Consider the following 20,011-nt stretch of genomic DNA (forward strand, 5'->3'; position numbering starts at 1 on the left):
AGGTCAGTGAATACCACGACCACAACACCAGAGGGAGCTCCACAAATCATGTTAAACCCAGATTCGGCTCAAACAAGGGACTAAACACGTTTCGCAATTATGCAACATCAATGTGGAACGCCCTACCCACAGCTGTAAATTAATGTGAATCACTACCCACTTTTAAAACCACTCTCAAGGAGCACCTACGGGAGACTGCAATTAAACTGGCCCTGTAAATATCCTAACACAACCCCCTCCAATGTACAATAAATTTCCTAACCCAGTAATATATGAGACCCTCTTCTTGGACCAAGTAAAGTTTTGTCGATAATCCAATGTACAGTTACCCCCCCCCCCCCTGCCTACCCATCCCCACCCCACCCACCCAACCACCTCCAATGTACAGTTACCCCCCCCACCCACCTACCCAACCCACCTCCTCCAATGTACAGTTTCTTCGTCAAATGTATATACTCTCTTATTTTTTTATTTTTTTAAACTATTTTTGTATCACAAACAGTACTGTATTTGTAAATCTGGTATGTCATAAATGTATAGATGTAGCAGTACTGTCTATCTGTATGTCATGTATGTCATATATGTTGATTAATTGAAAATGGGGGACTGGCCCTATTCCCCGTACCTGGTTCAACTAAGTCGATCAAAAGTCCCATTATCCAGATTCAATTAACCTGATGTTTGAATCCATGCTTTCCCTGTTCCTCGAAGGTGGATTCAGTCTCGTTAATTCGAACCAGACTTGATGCTCAGGATCAGTGCGCGCGGCCGCCTCAGCTGAAAAGACAGCAGGTGTCGATCGCAGAAATCCTGACTTTCTAACGGCATTGATTGATTGATTTAAAACTTTATTAACATATTGCAGAATGGGTACAATACAGTACGGCTCAATAGCCTCACCGACAAGTTAAATGCATAATCTATAGGCTAATGTTAAATCCCTCATTACCCCAATCAATCAGATTATATTTCTTTAAACGTGCCTGATGGCAGTGGGCTTAATGGAATGAATAATCAAATGAGATCTATTGCTAGCGAAAATAATTAGTTAAACTCTTTCAGAATAAGTAGATACAAACAAGCCCAAAGAGTATCTATTTGATACGAATTAATAGATGCTTATGAGGATATCTGTACTGTATGCGCTTGGCATGTAACATGTACTTTATATATAAATACAGTTTTCAAGGCGCAACCCCCGAAATAACGTGTCAGAGAGGCTTGGAGCCAGCTATACAGTTTCACTATTAATCAGGTTTTAATCTGTTTCGGACATAATCCATATGCATTGAATTGATTAACCTTTGGTTTATACCAGTGACACATGTTCATCATCAGATAACAGTGCTTGAACAGATAAATGCATTTTCTCAAATGCATTAATGTCAACGGCTCATTCAATTTCTCAAATCCATCAAACAGCGCATCTCATCAGACATTTTAATCCCAGTTACAATATCACAATAACGTGTGAGTGACAGTGATACAATTCAACAATCCACAGATTCAGATTCCTCGTAATTCATAATCCACAATCCACGCATAGACACTTCAATTTATGCTTGAATGAACCACAATCCGGGCGCTCCGTTAAGCAAATACATCCACAGCAGAGAATATGAAACTAATCAGAGCCAAACACCAGACAGGTTTCATTCATTAAAAATATCCCTGCGGGATTCACATTTGCAATGATCCGTTATTAAAATAACCACATGCAGTGTGTATCGCGACTCCGAGCGCCGTATCCGTATAAATATGACATGCATTATTTAGGACAAAGTAAATCTATAGGCTGAATATGATTTATTATCAGCATTTAGGTCTATTATTTCAAAAGCCCCCTCTAGGAAAACGAAGAACAAAAACATAATTTAGAATGGTATAATGCAGATCTACACTGGTAATTATTTCAGGAAGCGAGCTGGCATTTCTTTGCAAGGGTGTGGCCATGGTTCATCCAGCTAACTGATCTTAACCCTGCTCCGGAGCAGGTTCAAACTTTCTGATATGTTACCATGGCGATTTAGAAAATCCGACATTGGGGAACGGAAATGTCTGGCTTAACTCAAGCTATGCTGAAAATTATCCGGCTAACTCAGTTAGCCAGGTACGGGGAATAGGTCAAATATGACTCCAGATGCAGCAATAGCATAATAATAATAATAATAATAATAATAATAATAATAATAATAATAATAATAATAATAATAATAATAATAATAATAATAATAATAATAATAATAATAATAATAATAATAATAATAATAATAATAATAATAATAATAATAATAATAATAATAATAGATACAATGTATATAGCACCTTTCATAGAACCCAAGGTCGCTTATAGCATAGCAATCTTGTCATTACAAATGTCAGAAACATATTTTAGGTTAAATGAAAATAGAAGATTTATGTATCTTGTACATAAGCATTTTATCAAGATATCATCACACGCACATTATTAACCACAACAATCGTGGCTGGAATAGACCTATCGCTAAGCCACGGCCCCTTTGAAAACTCGGACAAACAAAGTTGACCGTGAATGACTGTTGACGATGGCCGCAGGTAGCCCCTTTCGTGACTGTGATGCAAGCCTTGCTTCACAGTCACGAAAGCGGCTAGGCCAAGGGAGATTTACCACAGCAGGTAATAGACCTGTTTTTTAAAGATAAGTTTCAATTTTCTTTTCAAGTTTCAAGTTTCTTTATTAGTTGTCATATAGAAGTACAGAATACTTTTATACAAAATGCTTCTTTCTGTTACGCTCCAGAGACTGTGCTAGACAAAAATAGGTAAGTATAAAATAAAATAAGTATAGCAAGTATAAAATAGAATTCACGTACGTAGGCACAAGTGTTCAGTATGTACATATGTACAATGTTCAATGCAGAGTAGAAGTAACTGAGTTACCATACAATATACTATACAATATACTAATATACTATATAGCGCAAAGCAGAAATGGGATGAGGTACAATTTAGGTACAATTTACAGTAAGGTGTAATGAGGTATGGGTTGTAGTGCAAATTCTTTACCAATAAATATAAAGTGTGTAAGTGGGTGCTGCAGTGAGTTGTTTGTTTAAAGTGAGTGTGTGCATGTGGATGTGTGTGCTGTGAGTGCATTTGATGGTTGTTACATAATGTTATTGTTCGTTGAGCATCCTGATGGCCTGGGGATAGAAGCTTCTTCTGAGTCTTTCTGTGCTTGCCATGAGACTCCGGTATCGCTTGCCTGACCGCAGCAGTTCAAAGAGGCAGTTGTTTGGGTGGCTGGAGTCTTTGATAATTCGTTTAGCCTTACCCATGCACCGCTTGTTGTAAATGTTCTGGAGAGTGGGAAGCCCCCCTCCAATTGTGCGTTTGGCTGAACGGGCCACTCTCTGTAGTCTGCTACGGTCTTGTGCGGTGCTATTCCCAAACCAGGAGGTGATATTGCCAGTCAGGATGCTCTCTATTGTACATGAGTAGAAGTTCTTAAGGATCTTCTGACTGACTTGGAACTTCCTTAGGCGTCTGAGGAAGTAGAGGTGTTGTCGTGCCTTCTTCACAACACTGTCAATGTGTGAGGTCCATGTCAAGTCCTCGGATATGTGGACTCTGAGGTACTTAAAACTGTCAAACAATCACTCGTCAGTGATTCGATTTGTGCTACATTGATTTCTCAATTGTTCATCTCGCTCCTCTTGTCCACCTTCTTCCATTTGGTGGAGGCTGCGCCACAGGCCGGCAGAAGTGCTTTGAGGGGAAAAGACAGTTAGCAAACGTTAAGTTAGCTAAAAACACCAGCTAACTAATGAGGAAGAAAAGTCAGACAGCAAATTAATGACCGCAAAGTTGATGTTGATAACACTGTAGCTAGCTAGCTAGGATAACACCATAGCTAGCTAGCTAGGATAACACCAGCTAGCTAGCAGCTAACGTTAGCTAACTAATAGTTTGGTCTACGTTTCTAATACATGCCGTCAAATATTATGTCTTTATGAATTTACCTTACCTTTGAGCAAACATAAGTGTCCTTGGAAATAGTCTTCACATTCAGTTGTGTATGTGGTCGACGACACAGCATAATCCACCACTTGCATTTGTCAAGTTTTCTTTTGGGCTTCGGAAAAGGTACAAAATATACTCCTCCATCCAGTCGTTCAGGGTACCTGGTGTCCGAATTACAGGTACCCCACGCACAGCGTTTCACCATCAGATATTAGGTAGATAATAACATATAAACTGAACTCTTCACAGTGGTTTCGATCACAGACGTTTGGTTTGATGCGCCCCACAAATGGCTTTTCTGTTGATGTCCGAGTTTTCTGCCAGCAAGGATTTTCACTGATATGATTGGACAAATTCTATTTGAGGCGTGGTTTAGCGACAGGTCTATTCTGAATGGCTGGTTTCAAGAGGGAGGGTTGATTGATTGATTGAAAATTGTATTAAGATTGCAGAATGGGTACAATACAGTACGGCTCAATACACACAATTGTTAAGGGGATGCGACCAGAGAAAGACTTTCGTCTTGTTTACATCAGGGTCCCCCATTTGCAATTCATGACATTTATGACATACACAACATACAGATATGTATCATGACATAGATACACATTAGTTACATTTATGACATACAAGATATGCAAATATACAGCACTGTTAAACAGAGATCCTAACAGATAATGTATACATAATTATGAGGGCTGCTGATGAGTCCCAACATCCTATCACGTTTTTAATAATGCTGTAAAGTTAAGTAAAAATGCATTTCAATATGAATTTAACAAATTAAACATGCATTTAACTATTAATTCTAAATGTATCAGTCTGACTGACATACCAGTTTATCATACATCAGGTTTGACATATGTATTTATTTTGTAACTTTTGGTTGTTACTGTTAACTCTCCCAAGAGTGTGTGTAACCAGAAGTTATAGATGCTATTAAAGGCCCATAGCAAACAGCTGCATGTGGAGCCAACTAGATGGCCTCAACCCAACCCTGACCATTAACCTAACAAACTCAATTTCCCTTCCAAAATCAGTTAAATCCTAAATTCAAACTTCTCCAATCTGAAAATCTATTAGAGGCTCATGTTCCACCTAGTAGAGCACTTACTCCATCTGGTGGTGAAACCCAATATGACGGGCAGCATCCTAGACATGGCCCAGGAAAAACAGAACAACAATAGATGGATATGTTTATTCATTAGTCACCTGACCTGACTTTACTGATCATTGGGATAACTCTCAAAACAAAGTGGGTGGCTCTGAAAAGAGCCTTTGGGTGAATACGGGTTAGATGGACAGGGAAGTTTACTTGGAGCTGGTGTACTTGGTCACAGCCTTGGTTCCCTCGGACACTGCGTGCTTGGCCAGTTCACCGGGGAGCAGCAGGCGGACGGCGGTCTGGATCTCCCTGGAGGTGATGGTCCTACGCTTGTTGTAGAGAGCCAGTTTAGAGGCTTCTCCAGCGATGCGTTCAAAGATGTCGTTAACGAAGGAGTTCATGATCCCCATGGCCTTGGAGGAAACGCCGGTGTCAGGATGGACCTGCTTCAGCACCTTGTAAATATAAATGGCATAACTCTCCTTCCTAGACTTTCTGCGCTTCTTGCCTCCCTTGGCGCTTGTCTTGGTGACGGCTTTCTTGGAGCCCTTCTTGGGCGCTGGCTTGGCTGGCTCAGGCATGATGATCAGTCGGGACTAAACAGCAACGGATGTGGAAACAGAAGCGCACTGCTGCCTCTTTATAGGTCAAATTGTGCAAATACAGCTGCGTGGCTTCTTGTATACGATTGGTTGAGAGGATTTGTCGCACATTTCCCGCGCACAGGAAACTATTTGCGCGCAAAACCATAATAACTCAACTAATATATTCTCTTAGCAAAACTCCATAGCCACACTTGATATTAAGCCAAGCAATAATCGGCAATAATCGACATGAAACTGCATTTTTCAAGACAATGATTTTGTGCACTTTGATAGCTCTCTTGGTGACATCTGTCACTGCTTTGACTTACAATATATATATACACACACACACTTCTGTCTGTACATACAGCTGCATAATCCTTTTTACATGTATTTGGCATCACTTTTAATCATGGAAATGCCAGTATACATTTATAAGGTGAGAGATGTTTTCTGATGGTGCTGATGTGCATGAGCAGGTTTCCTCCAGCGTTCCAGTACCTCAACCTCCTCCCGATAGGCTTTCTCATAGTTGTCCGAGATCAGCCCCACCATAACTTAACCTAGCCATTTTGAAAATGAAATTTAACACCTGAATATATTGGAATGATGATGATCCAAATAAAATGCCTAGGTTAAGTTATGAAAGCTGGAGGGAAAACAACATTGTATTTGAAGTTACTGCACTTTGCCTGTACATTACCTGTATAATTATTTAAGGAAATCTTGCAGCAGAGTGCAGTATCTGCTTTTTTTGGGTTAATTAAAATAATTACGTCATATTTTTGTATGCCTAAAGATTACTTCATTAATACATGTTAAATCTGGGTACTATCATCTATCTACCTATAACACATTTTGGATGGCAAGTCAAAAAACTTTAAAGCCATTTTTCTCAGTTTCACTGTTTGGAAGTTACTGCGGTCTGACTTGACAGGGCAGTATAGTGTAGGTTAGTATTAGGACATGTGCATGACAGTAAGGTTAGTTAGGGTTAGAGTTTTTTTTCTTTTTCATTTAATTTCAGATAATGATTGAAGAAGTGCGTCTTTAGTCGACGGCGAAAGATTGGACAGGTTTCGGCTGTCATAACTGTGGTGGGAAGTTCATTCCACCATTGTGGGGCAAGGACTGAGAATAGGAGACTTATCTTTGATGACCCTCCCGGAGCTCGGATAGTAGGTCTGAGGCGGCCAGAAGATGCAGAGCGTAGGGGTCTTGAGGGTGTGTAGTTAGAGACCAATGACCGGAGGTAGGCGGGAGCCGTTCCCTTCGCCGCACGATATGCCAGGTCGAGGGCCTTGAAGCAGATCCGTGCGGCCATGGGGAGCCAGTGCAGGTCCCTGAGAAGGCTATGTTATCCTCTTGGAACAGTAACAATCAATCAAAAAGTGACAATCTCACACAAAATAAATAAATCGATCCTGATAATATGATAAGCTGGTATGCCGGTCAGACTCTACTTTCTTTGCCCCATTTAGAATTCATAGTTAAATGCATGTTTAAATTGGAGAACTACAGTATGAAGTTTCAGAAAAACTATGTTGCTGGATCCAGTCGGCCAGCTGGCCTGGGGACAGAGAGAACAAGTGTGTTGACGACGGGACCCCTGGCCACCCTGTCCCCAGCTCTAGTAGGGGTTAATCCTGTATTTACATCCTTGAATGTAACCTCCACACTTTTATCAGTGAACCATTTAATTTGTTAATTTCTAATAGTACTTTACTACAGTATTTAAATAATAATAATAATAATAATAATAATAATAATAATAATAATAATAATAATAATAATAATAATAATAATAATAATAATAATAATAATAATAATAATAATAATAATAATAATAATAATAATAATAATAATAATAATAATAATAATAATAATAATAATAATAATAATAATAATAATAATAATAATAATATAAAACGTTAAACTCCACACACAACTGGCTAAGCTTTTGGCACCTCAAATCTCTGAATATACCTGCATATAATCCTTCTGCCTACGTATACACCTGCATGGAACTCTGTATGATAGCATGTAAGAAAAGAAAAAAAGATACACAAGGAAGGTACATTTAACTTTCCTTTTGGGAGACTCACCTATAATGTCAAACTGCTGCGTGCTGCCGATTAAAGCCCAGGCGGAAAGCTTAGCTATTTGTAATCCAATCTGTAATACTTGGCACAAGTGATAATAAAGCATAGGAGTCATAACAACACAGATCCCAACAGGGTCAAACTAAATATGTCACATTCTGGCCATCGTCAATAGTGCCAAAGCAGTCATTACGCATGAACATTATTACATCAATTTCAATAATTGTCCCAATTGATATCGCTTTAGAGTTCTACAGAGGTAGAAGAGTTGCAGTTGTGAGTGACCTTACAATAGTGTAACTCACTGGACTTCTGGTAACAACGGATCTCTCTCAGCGCCACGGTACCGTACCGGGCCTGTAAGGATGTGGCTTCTTCACGCCGCCGGTAGCCGGTGCGCTCTTACGGGCAGCCTTGGTCGCGAGACGCCTCCTTGGGGCTTTGCCACCTGTGGATCTGGATTCCACTACGTTCTACACAGTAATAACATTTTGTTGGGCTTTAAACGGCTATATATGTCCGGCTCAGAAATGTCGACAGACCAAATACATTTAAAACCATTGCAGATAATTACCCTCTTGGATATAGACATTAGCCAAACACATAATAGGAACAGCTCTCTCATGACAGAGTGTGTGGCTCTTAAAAGAGCCTTAAGGTTTCGATATGAAGGGTTCAACAGGGTTTGGTCACAGCCTTGGTTCCCTCGGACACTGCATGCTTGGCCAGTTCACCGGGGAGCAACAGGCGGACGGCGGTCTGGATCTCCCTGGAAGTGATGGTCCTATGCTTGTTGTAGAGAGCCAGTTTAGAGGCTTCTCCAGCGATGCGTTCAAAGATGTCGTTAACGAAGGAGTTCATGATCCCCATGGCCTTGGAAGAAACGCCGGTGTCAGGATGGACCTGCTTCAGGACCTTGTAAATATAAATGGCATAACTCTCCTTCCTGGACTTTCTGCGCTTCTTGCCTCCCTTGACTGCGGTCTTGGTGACGGCTTTCTTGGAGCCCTTCTTATATATATATATGTAACGGATGGTATCGTGAAGCGCAGTCAAGAAGGGCTGGGGTGAGTAGCGGTACTATGGGTTAAACTCAATCTCACATCCTCAAAAGACGCATAGACCCATTACTTAGAAGTGAATTCACCTCTTGGTATAGCGGTCTGTGTTGCTGCCCGCGGTGTGGGAGACCGGGGTTCGACTCCCACTCGCATCGAAGTTTGAGGTGACGTTGTCACAACCGTTACAATGGTGCCGACTGACCCGGATGCCTTGGGTGGAGTGGAGTGATTTTGATCAATGTGGAACGCCCTACCCACAGCTGTAAAGGAATGTGAATCACTACCCACTTAAAAAAAACACTCTCAAAGAGCACCTACAGGAGACTGCAATTCGAAACTGGCCCCTGTAAATGTCCAAACCCAACCTCCTCCAATGTACAGTTTCTTCCCCCTCAAATGTACATACTCTCTATTTAGACTCTTTTTTATACTCATAAACAGTTATGTATATTTGTAGATCTGGTATGTCTAGATGTAACAGTACTGTCTACCTGTATGTCATGTATGTCATATATGTTATGATGAATTGAAAATGGGGGACCCTGATGTAAACAAGACGAAAGCCTTTCTCTGGTCTGCATCCTCTTAACAATTGTGTGTATTGAGCTGTACTGTATTGTACACATTCTGCAATCTGTTAATAAAATTCATCAATCAATGAATGAAGATATGATACGGCTTCTTCCAGACACTGACTAATATCAAGATCTACTTGATTGTTATGAGAAACTCCAAAATAAAAACTCACTGGAATCAGAAAAACATGCAGGCTGTTCAGAGTAACTACTACTACTAGAACACATATTCAATTCAATTCAAACTTTAATACAGACTCATGGTCCAAAGAAAAAAATACACAACCTAGATATAAAATTACACACAACAGGCAAACATAACATCACTTAAAATACACATCAACATCCCACAAATAGACAGTTGTGCCAATGTCTCCACATAATAGTGGTTCGAAGTCAGCCCATGTCACCCCACTTCTCAGGGACTTACACTGGCTCCCCATTGTCGCACCTTACCGAGTGCAGAACAAAGTCCACTGTCAACTGAGCTGGAGGAATGCCATTGGGAGACATCAAGTCACTTGATGTTGTAATGAGTTTTGATTGGTTCTGCAGAAACGCTCCTAGGTGTGTTTAGCCATCAAACCATTTATTTTCATAAAACTTTGACCCAAAAAGGGTTCCCAACAAACAGAAATGTGTTAATATATCTATGTAGTTCATATTAAAATATCATATCCTCTCTACACCCAAATCAATAATTTCACTAACGAAAGCCTCTAGCAAGCTTCAGCCCCCATGTCTATCTACTATCTATCTATCGATTATCAATCTACCATCAACAAGATTAGATGCACTTTTTTAGAAAATATAAGTTTGTGGTCCCAAATTAAAGATGCATTTAACTATAATTCTAAATGTGCCAGAGTCTGACTGACATACCAGTTTATCATACATCAGGTTTGACACATGTATTTATTTTGTGTGCGATGGTCACTTTTTGATTGATTGTATGGTTGTTACTGTTAAGTCTCCAAGAGTGTGGTCAGAAGTTAGATGCTATTAAAGGCCCATAGCAAACAGCTGCATGTGGAGCCAACTAGAGGCCCTCAACCCAACTCCTGACCTTTAACCTAACCAAAAAGGTACATTTTAATTCCAAAATCAGTTAATGCTAACTTCAAACTTCTCCCATTTGAAAATCTATTGGGAGGCTCTTGTTCCACCTACTAGAGCACTTACTCCATCTGGTGGCGAAACCCAATATGACAGGCAGCATCCTAGACATGGTGCAGGAAAAACAAATTCATAAAGTGATGAGTTTATTCATCAGTCACCTGACCCTGACGGATCATTGGGATAACCCTCTCAAAACAAAGTGGGTGGCTCTGAAAAGAGCCTTTGGGAGAATACGGGTTAGATGGACAGGGAAGTTTACTTGGAGCTGGTGTACTTGGTCACAGCCTTGGTTCCCTCGGACACTGCGTGCTTGGCCAGCTCACCGGGGAGCAGCAGGCGGACGGCGGTCTGGATCTCCCTGGAGGTGATGGTCCTACGCTTGTTGTAGAGAGCCAGTTTAGAGGCTTCTCCGGCGATGCGCTCAAAGATGTCGTTAACGAAGGAGTTCATGATCCCCATGGCCTTGGAGGAAACGCCGGTGTCAGGATGGACCTGCTTCAGCACTTTGTAAATATAAATGGCATAACTCTCTTTCCTGGACTTTCTGCGCTTCTTGCCTCCCTTGGCTGTGGTCTTGGTGACGGCTTTCTTGGAGCCCTTCTTGGGCGCTGGCTTGGCTGGCTCAGGCATGATGATCAGTCGGGACTCAACAGGAACGAATGTGGAAACAGAAGCGCACTGCTGCCTCTTTATAGGTCAAATTGTGCAAATACAGCTGCGTGGCTTCTTGTATACGATTGGTTGAGAGGCTTTGTCGCACATTGCCCGCGCACAGGAAACTATTTGCGCGCAAAACCATAATAACCCAACTATATTATTATTCTCTTAGCAAAACTTCATAGCCACACTTGATATTAAGCCAAGCAATAATCGACATGAAACTGCATTTTTCCAAGACAATGATTTTGTGCACTTTGATAGCTCTCTTGGTGACATCTGTCACTGCTTTGACTTACAATAAATTATATATATATATATATATATATATATATACAGACACACACACATTCATACATATACACGTCTGTACATACCTGCATATAATCCTTTTTACATGCATTTGGCATAATTTGTTGTAGTTTGCTGTAATCTATCTATATATAAACCCTTAATATTTATACCGCTGTCCAGTATGACTTACTACCCATAGTTTTTTTTCAGTCAAATTAATCATCACTTGACCGCATTTATAATTTTATATTATATAGTTAAGCCTTCAAAAACAGGCACAAAAACACTGCAGACGAACACATTAAACATTACTTCTAAACAGCACTGTACAAGTGTAACCATTAGTGGACACTGTCAAATGTTATGCATTACGTGTTTATCGTCTTAGTTACACTTATGTCCGAGGTAGCGAGACAACAACGTAAGTTACACAACCAAATTGTATTTGGACAAACGGAAATATTGCATCTTCAAGAAGAGGTGGGTGGCTCTGAAAAGAGCCTTTGTGGAGTTTGTCGAAGAGGCTAAATAATTTACTTCTTGGCAGGCTTGGCAGCCTTCTCGGTCTTCTTGGGCAGAAGGACAGCCTGGATGTTGGGCAGCACACCACCCTGGGCGATGGTCACTCCTCCCAGCAGTCTGTTGAGCTCCTCGTCGTTACGCACGGCCAGCTGCAGATGACGGGGGATGATACGACTCTTCTTGTTGTCACGGGCAGCGTTTCCAGCCAACTCCAGGATCTCAGCGGTCAGATATTCCAGCACAGCCGCCAGATAAACCGGGGCACCGGCTCCAACACGATGCGCATAGTTGCCTTTACGCAGCAGTCTGTGGACACGACCCACGGGGAACTGAAGCCCGGCACGAGAGGAGCGAGTCTTGGCCTTAGCTCTAGCCTTTCCTCCGGTCTTTCCTCTTCCAGACATGATTCAGTTTATTCTAGAGATGAACAGAACGCGTGTAGCTTTATGCCAAGCAAGCAGTGCAAAAATTTACCGTAGTGGCATGCAGTAATGCGCCTTTCATTTTCGCGGAAATAGGCTGTCTATTGCCATTCTCTTTGACAAACTCTAACCTTAACCAGCTCCTTAACAACGCCTAAACTTAACCGTTCTAACCTTAACCAACTCCGAAACAATGCCTAACCTTAACCTTAACCTTAACCATGCCTAACCTTAACCATAGAAATTATATTGCCATTCTCTTTGACAAACTCTAACCTTAACCAGCTCCTTAACAGCGCCTAAACTTAACCGTTCTAACCTTAACCAACTCCGAAACAATGCCTAACCTTAATCGGCGAAAGAATACACGTTAAAAAAAAATCACGTTAAAAAATATTTTCGATGGGATTCGAACTCGCCAGCAAACAAGCCATAGGATCCACAGCCATGTGTCCTTGCCAATTGAGCTATTTGTTGGATACTGAATAAGGGGCGGTGACTTATATATATTGAGCTCCGCTCGTGTCGCATGCGCGGGCACCTCGCGCGAGCACGCCGGCGCACGCACGCACCTGAGCGAGCACGCCGCCGCCGGTGCACGCACGGTAGCATTTGTCTGAAAAGAAGGGCGCTTTACCGCACTAGCGTGCGGTGACGAATGCGGAAGCATTTTTGCACTGCTTGCTTGGCATTAACGTACAGGCGAACAGAACACAGAATAATGTGGTAAACACGCCGAAGAGCCGTCTTTATATCCTCACTAAGGTTCGTGCTTATTGGTCAAACATGGCTCCGTGCATCATCACCCAATCAGAGAAGGACTGACTGAGATAATAGGGTTTGGTTTACATTGTTGGCGAACTTTTCATCTCTCCACCAATCATACACGCAAATGTAGGCGGTGAAGGAAATTATAATAACAACGTGGATATTGTATATCAGCGTATAAGGCGCGCCCCACAGAGCCGACAATATAGAACCATGTCACTATACTATACTATGAATAATAACCTCATAGACAAGCTTATTGGAATGTCTTATAACCTCTAACATAATACCAGGCCTGTTATGATGCCTTTATAGCAGAAGGAGAGATGTTTTTCGACCTATTCTCATTATTGGATCAGCGCTCTGCCTGTTGGACAAACCGTCATAATTGTGGGCTGACATAACATGTTGTATTAAACAAATAAAAAGTGACAAAATGCAGATACTTTCTATATACCAAATTTCAAAATCACATTATATTGTCAATTTTATTTGCTATAAATGCACCCAAACTATTTAAAAATGCATGTATGTCGAGTCAAGGGGGCACTTAGTGTCACGATAAAAGAGTATGCAGATTACATGTATCGCATTAAACACAACACCAGAATTATGTTAATATTATGGAGCACACCAAGAGCTAATAACTCAAAATGATTTTTAGCAAAAGCAATTAGATTACGAAAGGAACTAGATAATAACCCAACGCCACGTCTTCATTTGAGTGGAATGGATGCTTTGTTTACAGGTACCACTTGCATTAGAACTGGTCTTACTTTGTGCCATTGAAAGAAAATCCCAATTTGGCTAAACAAATCAACGTTAATTCCTAGTTTGTGTAGTAATTTAAGACGGTAAGGCATGTTATTTCAGTCTGTTCAAAATGTTATCAAGACTGGATTGACGTTTACATATTACAATAAATGTAATGTAATTAACTTTAACAACGTATAATTGACTCATTCGGTGACTAAGTGGGCGGCTCTGAAAAGAGCCTTTGGGTGTTAGGATAGTTGGTTGAATAGAAGTCTAGCCGCCGAAGCCGTACAGAGTGCGTCCCTGTCTCTTCAGAGCATAGACCACATCCATGGCGGTCACAGTCTTCCTCTTGGCGTGCTCGGTGTAGGTGACGGCATCACGGATCACGTTCTCCAGGAAGACCTTCAACACACCGCGGGTCTCCTCGTATATCAGACCGGAGATACGCTTCACTCCACCACGGCGAGCCAGACGGCGGATGGCGGGTTTGGTGATTCCCTGGATGTTATCACGGAGCACTTTGCGGTGACGCTTAGCGCCTCCTTTTCCCAGTCCCTTTCCTCCTTTACCTCGGCCACTCATTTTCACGAATAGATGATGATCCAATGTCTCAGTTCTTCTTCTTCTTCTTATTTGAATTTCCGGCAGTGTAGACGCATCGTGGCGTATTACTGCCCTCCACAATTCTTGCTTCGCCCACACTTGAGAAAGTTTACACTCCTCTTCTTCTTCTCATCTTCAAAACACATTTCTATCGTCTCTGTCTCCTTCTTCTCTGCTCCTCTTGTCATACAATCACAATACAAACATCATCTCCTCTCTTGGAGGGCCCCCCCAAGAGGGGGAACCCTCCATCTCATCGCCACCAGAATCCTTCTCCCCACACTCTGTTCTTCTTCTTCTTCTTCTTATTTGAATTTCCGGCAGTGTAGACGCATCGTGGCGTATTACTGCCCTCCACAATTCTTGCTTCGCCCACACTTGAGAAAGTTTACACTCCTCTTCTTCTTCTTCTCATCTGGCCAAACCCATGCGTATTTCAAGCCTCGCTGAGGACGTTGTTGAGGCCAACGAGCGCCGAGACAAAGTGTGGGGGGAGGGTTTGAGGTTTGGCCAATAGGGTTCCTCTGCATGTTTGTCTTCTTGGCCCCAACATATACACAACATGTCTAGCCCACATAACCTGTCAGGAACAAGGCAATAAGGAGGCTAAACCACCTGAAAGTGCTCTGCAGAAGGAGGCACAGTGATTAGAATATGAAAGCTACTTAAAACCACTCTGACTATTCTACCCCCACCTGGAGCAATGTGGCAAATTCACACCTAAACTCCAAATAATACAGAATCTAGCTATAAAAAAAGACAGGCTATATAAATATACAATAATGTTCACCAGTCAGCTGGGCTGAGAACAGTCAAAGAAAGAATGGTTGTCCTGGGAAGTAGATTTGCATTCAAATCAGTTGATAATCCTCACTGATGCAACACACCAATCTCTGTTTAACAAATATGGAAACGATTGATTGAATACTTTAGATTTAGATACAGATTGCAGAATGGGTACAATACAGTATGGCTCAATACACAAAATTGTTAAGGATATGCAGACCAGATAAATACTTTCTTCTTGTTTACATCAGAGTCCCCCATTTTCAATTCATCATAACATTTATGACATACAGATATACAGTACTGTTACACCCAGACATTTATGACATACAAGAACGAAACAAGAACTTCATGATTTATTTATTCAACCCTCCCAATCTCCCTTTTTCCTTTCTATAATTATTTTTTAAATGACTAATCAATAAAGTTGTTTAAAGTCGTGATGAAGAGGAATCATTGTAAAATTGTGCTCTGAATAATGTATTTCCGTTTTAAATCTTTTTATTTTTCATGAGGTTTCACATTCAATCGACAGATCTACAGAATGTTCAGTGTCACTCTCATGAACAATTTTTAACAATTTTCCTTGTGCTCCCCACTCAATCCATTCTCCCATCTCTCACTCACACTCACACACTGGGACATACACACACGTACACGCGCACACACGCGCATACAGGCATACACACACACACACATACACACATACACTTGTCCACATACACACAAATAAACAATTAGACAACAAAAAAAAGAAAATAATAATAATAAAAATAAAGTAAAATAAAATAAAATAAAGGGACAGTAGGTAAATCATAAGTAAATAAGGAATAAGGAATAAAAGTGCAAATGTCGGTATTGTAAACAGTGACATTTTATAGCACCCAGTTGCTCACACCCGCTTATCGATAGCTACTCCGACAGAGAAGGGTCCGGGCCGCTGCGTGTTCAGCTCCCTTTCCCAGACCCGACCCCGTGGTGGCAGGGTTTGACAGCCATTCGCAGGCAACCAGGCACTTACACGCAGACAAAGAGCCTCAACAGATCAGCTAATCTAATCTGCTAAAACTCCACGTCTGTTATTTAGATATGACACATTTATAGGACTACATTATGAGTTTCCAGTTGAGTATAGAGTGGATTCCAGAGTTCTTGAAATAAGTGACCCTGGTTGTGCTTTTCAAGCGTTATCTTTTCTAAGGGAAGAAACTGAGATATTTGTTCTATGAACATATTGAATGTTGGTGCGATTTCATTTTTCCATAGAAGAAGTATACATTTCTTTGCAAAATATGTTATGTATACCAACAGTCTGCATTTCTTTTGGTCTAAGTGGCAGTTTGTTATATTATTTAATAGATAGACACATGGTGATAACTCAAATTCCAACTCCATGACAGATTTAGTAAATAAGTGGATCTTGTTCCAGAAATGCTTCAATTTGCTACATTGCCAGAACATATGCAGAAATGTTCCTTCTTTAATTTTACATCTTGGGCAATTTGGTGAGTTTTCTTTCGAGATTTTGTGCATTTTTACAGGAGTAAGGTAGAATTTATGAATAAATTTGAAATTACTTTCTTTGATCTTATTGCTTGTAAAGGGAAAGAAAGTTCGATCACAGATATCTTGCCAATTGTTTTCTTCAAATTTCGTTGCCAGGTCCGTCTCCCAGCATCTTAATAGAGCTGGGAAGACTGTTTGGCATTCATTAGTTAGAATTTCATATAGTTCACCGATTTTACCTTTAATTGTGGATGAGGTAGTTAGTTTTTCTTCCAATTCTGTCATTTCAAAGCTTAACTTGTTTTCTTTAGTAAGTGAACTTAAAGTGCTTTGAATTTGCATATATTTTAAGAAGTCTGAGTTAGGAATGTTGTATTCTTCTCTTAGCTCCTGAAATGCTTTTAATTTCCAGTTTTTATGAAAAAGGTTTTTAAGTTGAGTTACCCCCAAGTGTCTCCACTTGTTTATATCAGTTGAATGAAAATATTTTTTTAGGTCAGGGTTTTGATGAATAGGTGAATAAACAGAGATGCATTTAGTTATGCCAAACTTTTTCGAGCAATCTTTCCATGCAGATAGGGTATTCACAACCGTGAAATATTGCTTTATATTTTCTATTTTGTCAAAATTCTTTATAAAAAAAAAGAGAGTTTAGAGGTAAGGGATCAACCTGTCCCGCTTCTATCTGTATCCAGTGTGAGTCTGGTCCTCCCAATGACCATGATACTATAGTTCGAAGTTGGGCTGACCAGTAGTAGTGTTGGAGATTGGGAAGACCTAGACCACCCATGGACTCAGGTTTCATAAGAGTCAGTAATTTAATCCTTGGTTTTTTATTGGACCAAATAAATTTTGAGATACGTTTATTCAATATGTTAAAATATGTTATAGATAGGTAGCAGGGTACATTTTGAAAGATTTATTTAATTGCGGTGTAAAGTGTACTCCCAAGTATTTGAAGCCTCCTGGTGACCATCGAAATGGGTAGGATTTCTGCATTTCTTTTGTTGGTTTCATATGTAGGAGACATGCATTAGATTTATTATAATTTATCTTGTATCCTGAGTACTTTCCAAATTGTTCGATTGTGTTATACAGATGTAATAAGGAGTTTTCTGGTTGCTCAATGTATAGAACAATGTCGTCAGCATATAAAGATATTTTGTGTTCAACCTTATCGATATACACTCCTTTTATGTTAATGTTGTCTCGTACAGATGCAGCCAAAATTTCTATTATTATTGCGAATAATGAGCTTGACATTGGGCACCCCTGTCTTGTTCCTCTCATTAAGAGAAACGGATCAGATGTATTGCCATTAGTAATAACTGCTGCTTTTGGAGTTTGATAAATTGCTTTAATCCACTGGATAAAATTTGACCCGATATTAAGTTTTTGCAGCACGTTAAAAAGAAAGTTCCACTCGACTCTGTCAAAAGCCTTCTCTGCATCCAGAGATAGGAGTAGAGAGGGCCTCTGTTTTAGATTCAAATGATTGGTTATATTTAATAACCGTCTGATGTTATCGGTAGCATATCTTCCCTTAACAAATCCAGCCTGATCTGGGTTTACCAATTTCGGCGTGATGGTTTCAAGTCTTTTCGCTAATGCTTTGGTGATAGTCTTATAATCATGATCTAAAAGACTTATAGGTCTGTATGATGAACAGTCTAGTGGATCCTTACCACTTTTATGCAGTACTGTGATGTTTGCCAAGCTCATTGTTTGAGGAAGTGCCTTGTTGCGCCCAAAGTTGTTAATCATTCCCATAAAAATGGGTTTCAAGTCATTCCAGTACTCCTTATATAGCTGTGCCGGGAAGCCATCTGGTCCTGGACTTTTGTCTATAAGCATTGAATTAATTGTTGCTAGTATTTCTTGTTCGGTAAAGGGTGCATTAAGACTCTCTTGATCTGATTCTGAGAGCTTTGGCATTTTGATACCTTCTAAGAATCTATCCAGTTCCTCCTGTGTGTAATTACTTTGAGATTTGTATAGTATATTGTAATACTCCTGGAATGCCTGATTGATTTCTTTTGGATGATGTGTGATGTTGCCCTTGAACCGAATTGCTTTTATAGTCCTTTCGGCTTGTTCTTTTTTTAGTTGATGGGCTAATAGTTTACTGGGTTTGTTGCCAAATTCATAGTGTTTTTGTCTAACCTGATTCATTTGTTGCATGATTATATTTGTAGTCTTGATATTTAATTTGGCTCTGGCAGTTACTAAATGTTTCCAGTTGTCTTCTGTTGCTGCAACTTTATGGAGGGCTTCGCATCTTTCAATTTCTTTTTCTAGTTCTTTTGTGTGTGCGATTTCTTCCCTTTTACTAAATGATGTGTATGAGATAATATGTCCTCTTAAAGTGGCTTTTGCAGCTTCCCAGATTATGTTTGGGTCCATGCTAGGATCATTGTTTTCATCTATGTAATTTTTAATCCATACCTTCATTTTTGATCTAAATGTTTCATCCCTCAGCAATGAGGTATTGAATCTCCATTGCCTACGAGTGAACCTTTCTCCATCCAGACGAACGGTCAAGTCAATTCTCGCATGGTCTGATAGTGTGATTGGATTGATACAACAGTTTTTTACCATGTGAAGATGTCTTGAGTAGATCAAAAAGTAATCAATCCTAGAATATGAGACATTGGCATTTGAATAGTAAGTGTAGTCTTTAACCTTTGGGTTTGGTTCCCGCCACACATCAACTAGGCCACTTTCTTTGCATAAACCTTTGAGTACTTTTATGGACTTTGGTTTGTTACTTTTAGACGGTGTGGTCTTGTCCATCTTCTGATTCAGTGCACAGTTAAAGTCTCCGCCTATGACCCCAAATCCTTTGCAGTTTTCGTTTAAAAGCAATACCATATCTGACATAAATGCAGGGTCATCTGTGTTAGGAGCGTAGATATTAAGGAAAGTGGTAGATATTCCGTTAATAGAACCTGAAATCAAAACATATCGCCCATTTGGGTCAGTGATTTTTTTCTCTAATTTAAATGGCGTGTTTCTATTGATTAGAATAGCAGTTCCCCTACTGTGACTTTTGTATGAAGAAAAATACACTTGTCCCACCCAATCCTTTTGTAGCTTTAAATGTTCAATTTCTGATAAGAATGTTTCTTGCAGGAAGGCTATATGTA

At 40.2% G+C, this 20,011-nt stretch overlaps 5 protein-coding genes across 5 annotated transcripts; all 5 read right to left on the minus strand.

Annotated features, from left to right (window-relative positions):
• Positions 1–5,313: 5,313 nt before the first annotated feature.
• LOC311240708 (histone H2B-like) lies at positions 5,314–5,688 on the minus strand (the record flags this gene model as incomplete). The annotated part of the gene is made up of 1 exon (XM_084329281.1): positions 5,314–5,688. One exon carries the CDS (start codon positions 5,686–5,688, stop codon positions 5,314–5,316), a length of 375 nt encoding a protein of 124 aa, XP_084185407.1.
• A 2,780-nt stretch (positions 5,689–8,468) lies between these two features.
• LOC311240709 (histone H2B-like) lies at positions 8,469–9,942 on the minus strand (the record flags this gene model as incomplete). The annotated part of the gene is made up of 2 exons (XM_084329282.1): positions 8,469–8,801; positions 9,886–9,942. The coding sequence occupies 2 exons, from the start codon at positions 9,940–9,942 to the stop codon at positions 8,469–8,471; spliced, it is 390 nt and encodes a 129-aa protein (XP_084185408.1).
• An 861-nt stretch (positions 9,943–10,803) lies between these two features.
• LOC311240094 (histone H2B-like) lies at positions 10,804–11,178 on the minus strand (the record flags this gene model as incomplete). Its single annotated transcript, XM_084328621.1, has 1 exon — positions 10,804–11,178. The coding sequence occupies one exon, from the start codon at positions 11,176–11,178 to the stop codon at positions 10,804–10,806; it is 375 nt and encodes a 124-aa protein (XP_084184747.1).
• Positions 11,179–12,032: 854 nt separating this feature from the next.
• On the minus strand, positions 12,033–12,425 carry LOC311240710 (histone H2A-like; the record flags this gene model as incomplete). Its single annotated transcript, XM_084329283.1, has 1 exon — positions 12,033–12,425. One exon carries the CDS (start codon positions 12,423–12,425, stop codon positions 12,033–12,035), a length of 393 nt encoding a protein of 130 aa, XP_084185409.1.
• Positions 12,426–14,240: 1,815 nt separating this feature from the next.
• LOC311240711 (histone H4) lies at positions 14,241–14,552 on the minus strand (the record flags this gene model as incomplete). The annotated part of the gene is made up of 1 exon (XM_084329284.1): positions 14,241–14,552. One exon carries the CDS (start codon positions 14,550–14,552, stop codon positions 14,241–14,243), a length of 312 nt encoding a protein of 103 aa, XP_084185410.1.
• Between the last annotated feature and the right edge of the window lie 5,459 nt (positions 14,553–20,011).

Source organism: Notolepis coatsorum, assembly GCF_963971535.1.
Source record: "Notolepis coatsorum genome assembly, chromosome: 14".
Lineage (NCBI taxonomy): Eukaryota > Metazoa > Chordata > Actinopteri > Aulopiformes > Paralepididae > Notolepis > Notolepis coatsorum.